Raw genomic sequence first — 13520 nt, 5'->3', positions numbered from 1 at the left:
AAAATCAGCCACTGTTTCCACTGTTTCCCCATCTATTTCCCATGAAGTGATGGGACCGGATGCCATGATCTTAGTTTTCTGAATGTTGAGCTTTAAACCAACTTTTTCACTCTCCTCTCTCACTTTTATCAAGAGACTCTTCAGTTTTTCTTCACTTTCTGCCATAAAAGTGGTGTCATCTGCATATCTGAGGTTATTGATATTTCTCCCGGCAATCTTGATTCCAGCTGTGCTTCATCCAGCCCAGCGTTTCTCATGATGTACTCTGCATATAAGTTAAATAAGTAGGGTGACAATATACAGCCTTGACGGACTCCTTTCCTATTTGGAACCAGTCTGTTGTTCCATGTCCAGTTCTAACTGTTGCTTCCTGACCTGCATACAGGTTTCTCAAGAGGCAGGTCAGGTGGTCTGGTATTCCCATCTCTTTCAGAATTTTCCACTGTTTATTGTGATCCACACAGTCAAAGGCTTTGGCATAGTCAATAAAGCAGAAATAGATGTTCTTCTGGAACTCTCTTGCTTTTTCAGTGATCCAGCAGATGTTGGCAATTTGATCTCTGGTTCCTCTGCCTTTTCTAAAACCAGCTTGAACATCTGGAAGTTCACGGTTCACATATTGCTGAAGGCTGGCTTGGAGAATTTTGAGCATTACTTTACTGGACATAGGAACATTGGATGTGGTCCATGTCGTGAACTGCTTCATATTGTGAGTCATAAATAAAGCTCTCATATTGGGTGACTTGCTTTTGTCATGTGAAGTCCGGATTTCTTCCTTTTCCTCCCGTGTGGGTCAGCCCTTTCTCTTTCCAGTGCTGTCTTTTCCAGGTACAGCCAGTGGTCCGCTGGCCAAGCGTGGCTCTACTCCATCTGCTCCTGATGGGAAGGAAACTAGCCCCTCAATTGAGATCCTCAGATCTCAGTGTTGGTAGCATCAGAGACAGGATGGTGCCAGCAGCAGTGTTTGATCACAGCCTATGTAAAGGCAGTAAACTGGAGGAAATAGAAGTATTCTAACCTTCTTGAACCCTGCAAATTATTCAGTCTCTCTTTGTTGAAAATAAGGTTATTGAAAGACTTTTAGCACCAAATCATGGCAGAGCTATTAAAATTGTCCCTGATTTATCTCACCTTTCTTCCTTTTCTCTTTCTCTCAACACTTCTTTTTTGTCTAAAGATTTAATTAGTTTTTATGGGGCTCCACTGTGTGTCAAGCAAAGTGCTTTGGAAAGTTACAGTTTCGATAGTCTTGATGAATCATGTCTTCCAAAGGGATGCTTCTGAATGAATTGTGTTCCTTTCCTACCAAACTCCAGTGCTGGACACCAGGGAGAAGGGGAGATGTGTAAATACTGATTTGGGGGATTAAAAGGGAACACAAAGAACTGGTCAAAGGAAACCACACTCCTGAGTATCCATGGGTTCATGATCTAGTTTGCTTCCCTGACCCTAACCTCCTGTCAGCAGTCCAGGGAGTCCTCTTTCTGCATATCAGACAGTCCAGGATGAAATGGAGTTGATGGATATTACTAATTCAGAAAAAGTTACATCTTAATGTGTGTGCATGTGTGCTCAATTGAGTCTTGATTCTTTGTGACCCCATGGACTAACCTGCCAGGCTCCTCTGTTCATGGAACTCTCCAGGCAGGAATCCTAGAGGTGAGTTGCTGTTTCCTCCTCCAGGGGATCTTCCCAACCCTGGGACTGCAACCTTGTCTTTTGTGTCTCCTGCATTGGCAGGTGGGTTCTTTACCACGGGTGCCACCTGGGAAGTCCCTTATGTCCTAATGTTTTGCCTAAGTAGAGCCCAGGTTTCAACAGATCATCCTATGGAAGAAGAGAAATATTATAAGGCATCTTCCTTGGTCTCCAAAGTAAACAAAGTATTGAGAGGCTCCTGGGAGGAGTCTTGAGGGGCTGAGATACACATTGCAAAGCAGGGCAAATGGCATTTTTATGTGTTTGCTAGGGCGTGGTGTGGATGAAGGAAACTTTCAAAGGGAAAGGTAAACATTTGCTGGAGTCTTTGTTATTGAACTTAAACAAAGCCATACCTTTGTTCCAGTTTTATAAGGTAATGGATGGCAGAAAAAGCCGTAAAGCTGGAGTTAAGTCACATTTGGACGGAATAATCTTTGTAAAGCATCTCACCAGAGCTATCAACAGCTTGATCTTTTGTTAGAATGTGGAGTATCCATGGTTTTTGGCCTGAATTCTGCTGAGGGCTCTGTAACTCACAGGCATGAACTCTTGTGTGCATGCGGAGAGTGAGACTGCATACAGATTTCATAGACTGATAATGTGTGTGTGTGTGTGTGTTCACCATGGTTAGTATTTATTCAGTGCTTACTTATTGATATATACCAGGCAGTCTGCCAGTTGTTTATATACCTTATGCAATATTCATATTTTAAGTGGCTATTATTTTTCATTTAAACAATGAAGAGATTGAAGTCCAGAGAGCTTACACAGTGAATGCACAGTAGAGTGGAGACTCCCACCCTGGGAATGTCTGTCCGAGGCACGTGTTCTTTCCATACTGCCTTATTGTCTGGGGAGGAGGTGGTCATAGTGTCTTCCACCTCGTCTCTGGCAAAGGGGCTGGCATCCCCTCAAAGCAGCCTGCTTGCTGTGCATCACGTGCTGGGGCAGGCAGTGGAGATTTACAGACAAAAAGCCAAGCAGGGTGTCTGCTGCTCTCAGAGGCCATCCTGGCTGGGCTGAGAACTCAGACACCTCTGTACATGACTGTAAAATGAGGAAGAAAGAGACAAAGCCTCCAATGAAAACAGAATTAAAGGGTGAGGAGAGTTCTGGACAGGACGGTAGCCCTGGTGTTTTATTTTTTATCACACACAAAAAAAATTTTCTTGAGCACAAATAAGCATCCACCTACTTGATTAGTAGCCCAGTTCGCAAGTTTTCTCTTCCATTCTGAGTCTTGTCTTTTTGTCTTGATTATGGTTAGCAGCCAAGAACTTTTTGGTAACTTAATGTTTTCAAACCATTTTTTGAAACGGAAGTATAGTTGATTTACAATGTTGTGTTAATTTCAGGTGTATAGCAAAGTGATACAGTTGTATATGTTGTGATTCTTTTCAGATTCTTTTCTAATTCTTTCTAATAACCATTATAGATTATTAGAAAATAGTGAATATAATCCTCTGTATTATAGAATAGGTCCCTGTTGATTATTTGTTTTATATATAGTAGCGTGTATATGTTAATCCCAAACTCCTAATTTACACCTTCCTCCTTCCCCTTTGGTAACCAGAAGATTGTTTTCTATGTCCATGAGTCTATTTCTGCTTTGTAAACAAGTTTCATCTTTTAATTCATTTTATTTTTATAAAAGCATTTCTATTAACTTTTTAATTTAAAAATTCCCCCAGTGTCTTATTTTAAAAGCTTGCAAATGAAAAGTTGAAAGATTAATACAGTTATGACCACATACCCTGCTCTTCAGCAGGTAGAGAGGGTGCCAGCTGTGTGGGATCAGGAAAGACCCAAGGGAGGGCGTGGTGCTTGAGCTGCATCTGAGCGGGGGCCAGGAAGGGGCACCAGGTAGCAGGACGGGCCGCTCGCAGGCACAGAGACTGGGCAGCACAGCAGAACCTGGGGCGGCGGAGCTCCGAGAGAAGGCAGAGTGGCTGTGGAGGGGCATGAGAGACATTGCAAGACGGGTGAAATGCTACGGGGAGGCTTGGAGGGTGGGTGAAAGAGGCTCAAGGTGGGAACTTTAGACCCACCCATTTGGGGGACATGGAGGAGAAGGAACCAGAGAGGGCCGGAGTGGTCAGTAAGGAGAGGACAGAAGGATACGGGAGAGCAAAACAGAAGGAGAAAGTGACCAGCGAAGTGGGTAACGCAGGCGGTGGTTTCTCACAGCCGGAACCTCTGAAAGCAGCAGCAAGTTGGAAAATGGTTAGAAATGCAGATACTTGGACCTCCCACCTGCGACCTAGAGGGCAGAGTCATGACACGTTTGAACAGCATAACCCTGCTTGTAAGGATGCCACCTGGAGGAAAGCAATCTCAGTGAAGTCCGAGGTCAGGTTAAAACTGTTGGGGACAGGGCCTTTACTTACGGTCCCTAATTTATATGTGCTCGTGTTGAAAGCTTGCATTGCAGCATGGTTTACAAGACGAAGAGGCTAGAAACAGCTTCGTGTTAAAGAAATTGTTACTCCATATTCATGGTCTTTTTTTTTTAAAAAAAGAGGAACTTTCTTCAGAATGTCCTGTCAAGTGAAACAAAAAGCAGGCTGCGGAACTGTGTTGACCATGCTACCATTTGTGTTGGAAAGGAAAGGATTATGAATTTGCATAGCAGGCTTCTAGAAGATACACTAGGAACTGTGACGGATACCCAAGAAACTGTTGGTTGCAGAGCAGTGCTGGCAGGGGACGGGGTGTGGTTTCCACGTTTACCCTTTTGAATTTGTGCTAGATTCAGCTATGACAAACTCAAAACAAGTTTTCAGGGTTAAACACGAATAAAAGAGGCTTAAAGTCATAACCGATAACCAGAAATCTGAGTGAGTGGCTCTTTCAGTCTGTTTCACTCCTTCTCCCACTGAGAGCTCATTATTTGTGAAACAGCCCCACCCGTTGTTACACAATATCCAGATTCTTCCTTGTCCTGAGGTGCTGCTTCACAAGACCCGTTCAGGTGACAGAGCTGAGTGGCCGAGACTGGCCGTCTGCAGAGCCACGAGGGTTCTGCCCCAGAGGGCTCACCTTTGCTCTCTCCCCAGCGAAGCCTGCGACTCCACCCTTCTTAAAGGGTCACACAGAGATAGAGTCTGTGCTTTCCAGATCAATTCACCTTCATTAAGTATCTCTCTGTTCAAGTTAATGTGAATATAACCACTCTGGACCCATGTGGAATCAAATGCCTGGAGAGAGTCTGGACAGGGAGCTCTTGGAGCGGTCTGGTCGGAAGGAGGGCTTGAACTGGGGACCGCAGTTGCAGAGGTAGTACATGTGGGGCAGTACTTTGTGGACTGTGCTGTGGGGCAAGGAGGAGCTTGGAGTCTCAGAGCAGGACTGGCAGGGTGACCAGGTATCTGAGAAGATGGAGACCGTGGTGGTCATAGCAAGTTGCCGAAGAATTTCATGGCATCTTATAGTTGAAAAATGAGATCTCAGTCTCCGTATCTGACTGAGATCGTGTGCAGTAGAAACTAGCACAACCTTGTAAAGCAGCTATACGTGCATAAAAATTAATTCCAAAAACAATAAATATTTAAAAACGTGATCTTGAAGTATCACAGTATCAAGCTAGAGATTGTTATACCTATTTAAAAGAAGAGGCCAATGAGGCCCAGAAAGGTTCGATAGTGAGTCCAAGGCCACAGTGTCAGCATTTGTACCAGGGACATAATTTTGAGCCTCTTGTACATTTTTTTTTTTTTTTCCTTCCTGGGATTTCCTCTCATTTTGCCCTCCAGCTTCATAGAAAGCTCCTTCTTCTTAATAGAACTTCACCTGTGAGCTGATCCCATTTAATCCCTGTTTCCAGGGCTCTCAGCTCCCACAGGGCCTCCTTCCACAGCCTTGCAGCCTTCTGTTCCTCCTCTCTGGCTGTGTCCCATCCATCCTGGGAGAAGACCTCTGCATGACCCACCAGCACGCGCTCCTGCCCATCCTCCTGCTTCTGCCAGACTCCCCAGCTGGGTGCTCTCTCCCCATCTTCACATCCTGGCTCCCTCGCCCCAGCAACCTAGCTTCCTGTCCTTCCCTCCAGAGGTCTGGCCTCTGGAAGTGATGCAGACCCTCGATTTCTGATCCTCCTGGTCTTTTCTCAGCCTTTACTCTGTCCTCTCGGTAACTTGGATGTTGATACTGTGGCCACAGGTCTATCTGCCCTTGGCCTCAGTGATACACACTTGACTTCATCAAGTGTCCGTGACTCGATCACAGGGATACAAGCATCTTGGTTGGTGTCTCCCCTCCCCAGCTGCCTTTTCTCAGGCTCCTTCTGAACCTCCTCAGCACGAACCCTCCTCTCCCATTAGCCTGGCCTCTTTCCTCTTTTGAGAACAGCATGCACCTTCTTCTCCATTTCTCTTCCTTCTGGCTCAGCACTCCTATGGGAAATCCTCCCTGGCTGAGCTGTCTCCTTTTTTTTCAGGTTTTCACAGTATGTACACCCTGAGATATTCACCTCAGTTCCTATTTTTATACACCCCACCACAGTGAGAAATGTTGTAGCTGCCCTTTTCCCCAAGGGCAATGCCCTACCTTAGATTTCTGTTTCTCCTGTAACATCCATGTGTATCATCTTCATTAGCTTATATACATGGACATACATGATACATACATATATACATTCATACTTGATTATATAGTTTGGGCTTGATTTGGGTTTGTTGATATATAGCTAGATAACATTTTTTTGAGGATAAATCTGGTCAGAGCAACTGACTCTGCTGTATTTTATCTTGACAACTTCAGCTACTCAGAGCATTCTTGGCTCTTAGAACATTTTGCTTATGAAAGCAAGAACACTGATAAAGGAGGAACTGTGTATTTAGAAAAGTAATTTTCTCTTAATTTGTTAGACAAATATTTGTTGAGTATCTTCCATGAGCCTGGCATTGGGAACAGAAGGAGCTTGAGGCAGACAAGGCCCCTCCTCTTATGGGTTTAGAGCTGCATGGGGCAGACAGATAATTAAGTACTAAACAGATAAATGACAAGATAAATCCAGATAATGTTCAGTACTGTGAAGAAACCGAGAAAGAGCAGCATCGTAAGATGAGCTACTCGTTGTGGGAGAAGGAGAAGGAAGACAACTCTAGATGGTCAGGGCGGGGATTTCTGAAAAGTTGACATTGGACTGAAATCTGAATGAGAAGAAGGACAGGCAGTGTGATCATCTATGGGATCAGCTTTAGGGGTAGAGGGCACTGCCCATAGCAAAGTCTGGCAACTGGAAACAAGCCTGGTATATTCTGGAAATGGAGACTATTGAGTACTAAAGGAATATGGAAGATGTGGTAGAATATGTGAGTAAACCAAAAATGTATCTGTGCCTACTCACAGTATCTGTAGGAGAAAATAAAGAAATATTTATTCAGGTTGTAATCATTTCCTAAAGGTATTCTATAAATGGAGGCATCAGGAAATCTAGGAGTTTCATAGCTTCTCAACAAAATTGCAAGCTCTCTGAGAGCAGGGAGTCTGTCTCAGCATTCTTATGTCCCACCTCGTAGCATAATGGCAGACACAGAGAATAGATATTCAGTAAGTATTTGATGAATGAATGCATAGAGGAAACAAATAATTGCCTAAGACTGAGATGTCCCATGTTAATATTATTTACTTTTAGTTTATCTTTCTATCTCAATTTGGCATTGCATTTGCACCAAACGCAATCATATAAATGGGGAAAAAATGCTAAGATGTAAGAAAACCATCTGTAAGGTCTTTCATAATTCTAAGAACAGAGAAGAAAACAGTAGGGAAACTGGCAAGGGTACGTTTAACGCGTTCATATATTCTTTGTGTTTTACGGTGAAAATATGGATTTCTTCATGTATGTCGTGTCCCTGTAATTTGGAGGCTAATGTGTGCAATTTCTTGTAAAAGAGCTCTTTAGAGTCCCAACCTTAGGAAATAAGTAGCTTTCTTAGTCTCTAATCAGGGGATCTTGAAAACACAAAATACAATTGTTTAAAGAGGTAAATAAACACTTCCCATCAAACCATAGACCTTATGATTTTTTAAGTCCCAAATTGCTTTGTAGATCAAGATTGGCCTATTTATTTTAATGGCAAGCTCTTGGAAAAATCTTGGAAGTTAATAATCAAGTTAACATAGCACGTCTAAAGCACACTAATTCTGCATTTATTTTAATAAATCTTACTATACCCATAATGCACAACTGAGAGGTATTGTAACCCAGATAAAGTCACTTTTCCTGTGTACAAAATGGGAGTTGTAATTCATGTGTCAAAAAGTGATTTTATTAAAAATTATCAATTGTCATGAGACTGCTTCTGTTTCTGAAAAGGTTTTGGTACCTTTACAAATGATCTCTCTGTTGGAATCAATCTTTGAACCAATGACAAAATTAAAATTGTATCTATTATCTGCCTGGATACACTTGATTCAGTTAAAATTTTTCTAAAAAATAAATTACGTGCTGTAAGAATTATAGGAAAACAACATTTACAGCTCTTGGTTGACAGACTAATTGTTCACAGCATTTCTTTACATAATTAGGGCTTCTACTAAAGTTAAAAAGAACTTTCTGTGCTTGACATTTGGATTAACATTTGGTGAGGGAAAGTGTATTGCCCCAATACACTTTCTGTAATACACGTTTCTGTAATACACGTTTCTGTAACACACGTTTACAAATAGTGCTTTGTAGATAAACTTGCAAGAAATTCATTGTCACATTTGCCTGCTGTGTATAGAGCTGTGACATGGTTGGGTTTGCAAGATGAAACAAATGGATGCTTATCAGTCCCAGCCTAGGTTTTAGTTAATGTCCTTCCATGCCCTCCTCCCCCATCCTACCACCCATTGCAGTTAAAGTTCAACCATTTGGGTTTTAAGTGCAGCACAGTGAGACCACAATTGATACCATCAGGCACATAGACCGTGCTTTGCTAGCGGGTCAGACAGTCAGGCAAGAAGAAAGCAGTGCCAACCCTATTATAAAATCCCTACTTGTTAGGATAATTCTGGTAACATAACATAGCAGAAAAAGAAGGTAGAGTCTTGTGTTGTTTACTTTTTGTAGAATCAGGCTGCCATGAATCAAAGAGGGCCCATTGGATCTTCTCCTAAGGACCTTTCTCCATGAAGAGGACCTAAGTCTAACTGTCTCCTGGTAGGGGCCAGTGCGCTGTAGCTCATTTCACCATTGAGACCTTCTCTACTGGATGGCTCGTTGTTACAGCTCCTCCAAGGACGAGTTAGTGCATGTGTTGCAGAATATTGCCAGTAAGCATCTGTTATTTCCATAGATCTGTCCTACTCAAGTGGCCCTTTAAATATACATATTTCATCAGCTAAGCTTTCTTAGCTGAGACCTTGGGCTGACGAGGCCACAATTAATACTGCTTCCTGTCTGTCTGGGTATATGTCCACGGTGAGTAAGCATATGGATCAATCAGTGAGCCAACCATGAATCCTATTAGCTTGGGAAATACAGAACAGTTTTCTCTTCTGGCTCCTGCAGGACTCGGGTGCTTTATGAGGGAAAGGGAAAAAAACCAGTCTGGTTGAGGACTCTGTCGATTATAGCCACCAACAGGAAGATTTCTACATGAAATACACAGCCACAAATTGGAACAACTGCATAGCTCACCAGAGTGATCATTGATTTGCTGACATAAAGCTGTGTTTATTTATACATTCTGGCCAAGAAAAACCCTATCGCCAATAATGACAATCACAATTTAAGAAGTCAAGTGTTCCTAGAAAAGTATGCTTTTATTTTCTAACCTGTTTGATGAAGTTATTGTAATCTTTCATGCGTGTGTGTGCTCAGTCACTCAGTCATGTCCGACTCTTTGTGACCATATGGACTTTAGCCCCCCAGGCTCCTCTGTCCAGGGGATTCTCCAGGCAAGAATACTGGAGTGGCTTGCCATTTCCTCCTCCCGGGGATCTTCCCAACCCAGGGATTGAACCTCCATCTCCTGCATTGCAGGCAGATTCTTTACCGCTGAGCCACCGAGAAAGCTAGCCTCAAACTTCCGTGATTGCAGGGACCATTGTTGTACCTCTGCTAGTATCCAGCACAGTCTCAGAGACATGGTAGATACCTAAAAATATCTGTGGCGTGAGTGAATGTTCTCTGCAGTCAGGATATCTTCTACTTTTACCCTGAAAATTCAGTAGGAAAAACCAGCATGGCATCTTCCTTCTGAGTGGTCTTCATCACTTAGCTCTCCTAAATCACTTGACATTTGCATCTCTAGTTACTCTTTGCCTTTATTTTCCTAAATAATAAACAAGTATTTATGGAATCCCTGACCTTAGCCCATTGTCTCTGTGGGTTGTGTATTTCACTTGTGTCTTTCAAGTTCAGTATTCTGTGTTGTCATGGCCTCTGTACACATCTCTCTCTGGGGAGCCCTGACCACTCTGTATTGGTCATTGCTGGATTACTCATCTGTCTTCCCCTTGGACTATTAGCTCCATGAGACGGATCTGCTTTCTTCTGTATCCCCAGTGTCTAATGCTGCATTTGAACTACTGTGAACTTGTGTTGATCTTTATAGAATGAATGAATGAAAAAGGAATGAATGAATGGAATACCCATATTTATGGTTAGATCATCTTTAGGCACTTGTTTCCGGATGCAGCTAGAGAAGTGAGATCCTGTGTCATGGTGTCCATAGGTGTTGTGATTAGCATGTCACTAAGATGTGTCATCTGGGCTTGACTGAGATTGATGTGGTGTGCTGCCTTGCTAATGTGTCTCTATTGCCAAGCAAGGGGCTCAGAAAAAGGCAATCTTTATATAGATATAGCACTAAAAATGAGAGATTTGGTTGTATGAATTACCAAAGGACGACCAGGGATATGGCCTGAAATGAATTAGATCAAAAATTTGAATGGCCTTTAAAATGCAGCTCCTGGAAGTGGCTCTTTGCTTTCTGCTGGGTGTTTTCTGGGGGTGTTGCTATGATATGAAAGGCTTTAGGACAAGAGTTTGAAGGTGAATAAAGATTTCAAAGGGACCAAATAAAACAAGAGTCAGATAATACATCTGATGAAATGGATTTCATAATACATAACTGTACAATTTTAAAACAGTGAGTTTAAAGTTTTCTGTTGAATACAAATAATAAGCTGGAATCAAGATTGCAGGGAGAAATATCAATAACCTCAGATATGCAGATGACAACACCCTTACAGCAGAAAGTGAAGAGGAACTCAAAAGCCTCTTGATGAAAGTGAAAGAGGAGAGTGAAAAAGTTGGCTTAAAGCTCAACATTCAGAAAACGAAGATCATGGCATCCAGTCCCATCAATTCATGGGAAATAGATGGGGAAACAGTGGAAACAGTGGCAGACTTTATTTTGGGGGGCTCCAAAATCACTGCAGATGGTGATTGCAGCCATGGAATTAAAAGACGCTTACTCCTTGGAAGAAAAGTTAGGACCAACCTAGATAGCATATTGAAAAGCAGAGACATTACTTTGCCAACAAAGGTCTGTCTAGTCAAGGCTATGGTTTTTCCAGTGGTCATGTATGGATGTGAGAGTTGGACTGTGAAGAAGGCTGAGCACCAAAGAATTGATGCTTTTGAACTGTGGTGTTGGAGAAGACTCTTGAGAGTCTCTTGGACTGCAAGGAGGTCCAACCAGTCCATTTTAAAGGAGATCAGCCCTGGGATTTCTTTGGAAGGAATGATGCTAAAGCTGAAACTCCAGTACTTTGGCTACCTCATGCGAAGAGTTGACTCATTGGAAAAGACTCTGATGCTGGGAGGGATTGAGGGCAGGAGGAGAAGGGGATGACAGAGGATGAGACGGCTGGATGGCATCACTGACTTGATGGACGTGAGTTTGAATGAACTCTGGGAGTTGGTGATGGACAGGGAGGCCTGGCATGCTGCAATTCATGGGGTGGCAAAGAGTTGGACACGACTGAGTGACTGAACTGAACTGAACTGACTGAACTGAAAATAGTATCAAGGATGTAATCTATTGTGCCTGTTTTTCCCCAGAGACTGCCTCTTCTATTCATGTATTCACCAGATAAATCTAAGTGCTGTCCTTATATCCCTGTGTGCGTGCTATCGCTCAGTCATGTCCAACTCTTTGTGACCCTGTGGACTGCAGGCCACCAGGCTCCTCTGTCCATGGGATTCTCTAGGCAAGAATACTGGAGTGGGTTGCTATGCCCTCCTCCAGGGGATCTTTCTGACCCAGGGGTCAAACCCGAGTCTCTTATGTCTCCTGCTTTGGCAGGCGAGTTCTTTACCACTAGCACCACCTGGAAAGCCCCCTAATATCCCTAGTCCTTCATAAATAAAGTGGTATGTATTGATGTCTATATACTATAGAAAAAGAGGATAAATTTAATCATTTGTATTCCTCCTTCCATTCCTCTCAGTATTTTATAATGAGATTATTATTTTTAGTTCTGTTGGGCAGTTCCATTTTTTCAGATTCATATCATTTTGTTTGTCTCTCTTGATACCTCATGTTGTAAGATGAGAATGCTGATGTCTTTACTACCCATCCATCCTCCTGTTCCATGTCTTACTTTGCCAGCTCTTTTACTTTTTCACCAAGTTGAAAGCATCTTAGCATTTTATATTCTGTTCTTTGGAGAGGGTTTAAGAATGATTTAACGGGAAAATTGAAAACCAAAAACTAGAAATGGCTTGACTGAGATCTGGTTAATGTTAGAGCTGGGACTAAAACCTGGGGCTTTTGACTCTCAGTCTAGTGGGCTTTCTAGATAAATTCGTTGACCTCATTCATCAGATGTTTATTGAATGGTTATTCTCTGCTAGGCATTACATTAAGTACCAGTAATACAAAAATAATAAAAAATTGTCTCAAATCTCATACTCTCATGAAAAAAAGAAAAATAGATGTGTAAACAAACAACTATGTTTCAATGCAATAAGATGCAAAGGAAGATGTTGTGTAGCTTTTTTTTTTTTTAAGCCCCACAGGTCAGAGATTATAGAAATCGATGTAATTATTAAAAGTTACAGTTTTTATATGTTGAGGAGATAGTGTTTCACCCAACTAACTTATGCATGTTTGGAAAATAAGGCATTGCTGATATAAAGATAAATTTAAATTGTCTGTTTCAAGTTTAAATATAAAAGCAAAAATGTTGTAAATTTGTAACTAGAAATTATAATAAATCAGTTTCATGTATTCAGTAAGTTTTATGTGAGAATATCCACATATTCTTTAGTTGTACTTTTAGGTTTGTTTAATATTCTAATTTTAAGTCTAAGGCTTATGCATTTTTTAAATAGATCTATTTTATGGTGACTCGTGAACTTTTTCCTTTCTTCCTCCCTCAGATTTTCATCACCGTGAACTGCCTGAGTACAGATTTCTCCTCCCAAAAAGGAGTGAAAGGACTTCCTTTGATGATTCAGATTGATACATACAGTTATAATAATCGTAGCAATAAACCCATTCATAGAGCTTATTGCCAGATCAAGGTCTTCTGCGACAAAGTGAGTAAAGATGACAGTTTGTCATAAAGGTATTTTTGTTATTAGATATTACTTTTGATGACATTTCCCCCTTGTCACCTTTTCTTGTCTAGTGGTGTCCAAATAATCACTTTCCAGTCACAGTGGGAGTGGCAATCTTTCATTCTCAGTTCTTATTAGCTATCTCCGGAGCCATCAACTGTATTTGTTTTTTTTCAGGCAATCATTCTAGCACTAATTTAATGACTGACATTGTGCTGTGCTGTGAGTCTGATTCACATAGATATAACTGATCTAATAGATGGATAGTTTTTAATGGGTAGGTAGATCTTGTCCCAGAACATACTAATATAACCTC

General features: G+C 41.8%; 1 protein-coding gene across 2 annotated transcripts in view; it reads left to right on the top strand.

The window, feature by feature from the left end:
* Positions 1 to 13520, top strand: part of GRHL2 (grainyhead-like 2 (Drosophila)) — a 171783-nt gene that overhangs the window by 112552 nt on the left and 45711 nt on the right. For both annotated transcript variants that reach the window (XM_010863509.1, XM_010863508.1), the window contains exon 9: positions 13025 to 13183. In XM_010863509.1, coding sequence (XP_010861811.1) covers positions 13025 to 13183 — 159 coding nt within the window. The remainder of the gene's footprint in view (positions 1 to 13024; positions 13184 to 13520) is intronic.

The sequence above is a fragment of the Bison bison genome, unplaced genomic scaffold (genome assembly GCF_000754665.1).
Source record: "Bison bison bison isolate TAMUID 2011002044 unplaced genomic scaffold, Bison_UMD1.0 scf7180017864491, whole genome shotgun sequence".
NCBI lineage: Eukaryota > Metazoa > Chordata > Mammalia > Artiodactyla > Bovidae > Bison > Bison bison.
The sequence above is the reverse complement of the archived record's forward strand: the minus strand, read 5'-3'. Positions and strand labels throughout refer to the sequence as shown.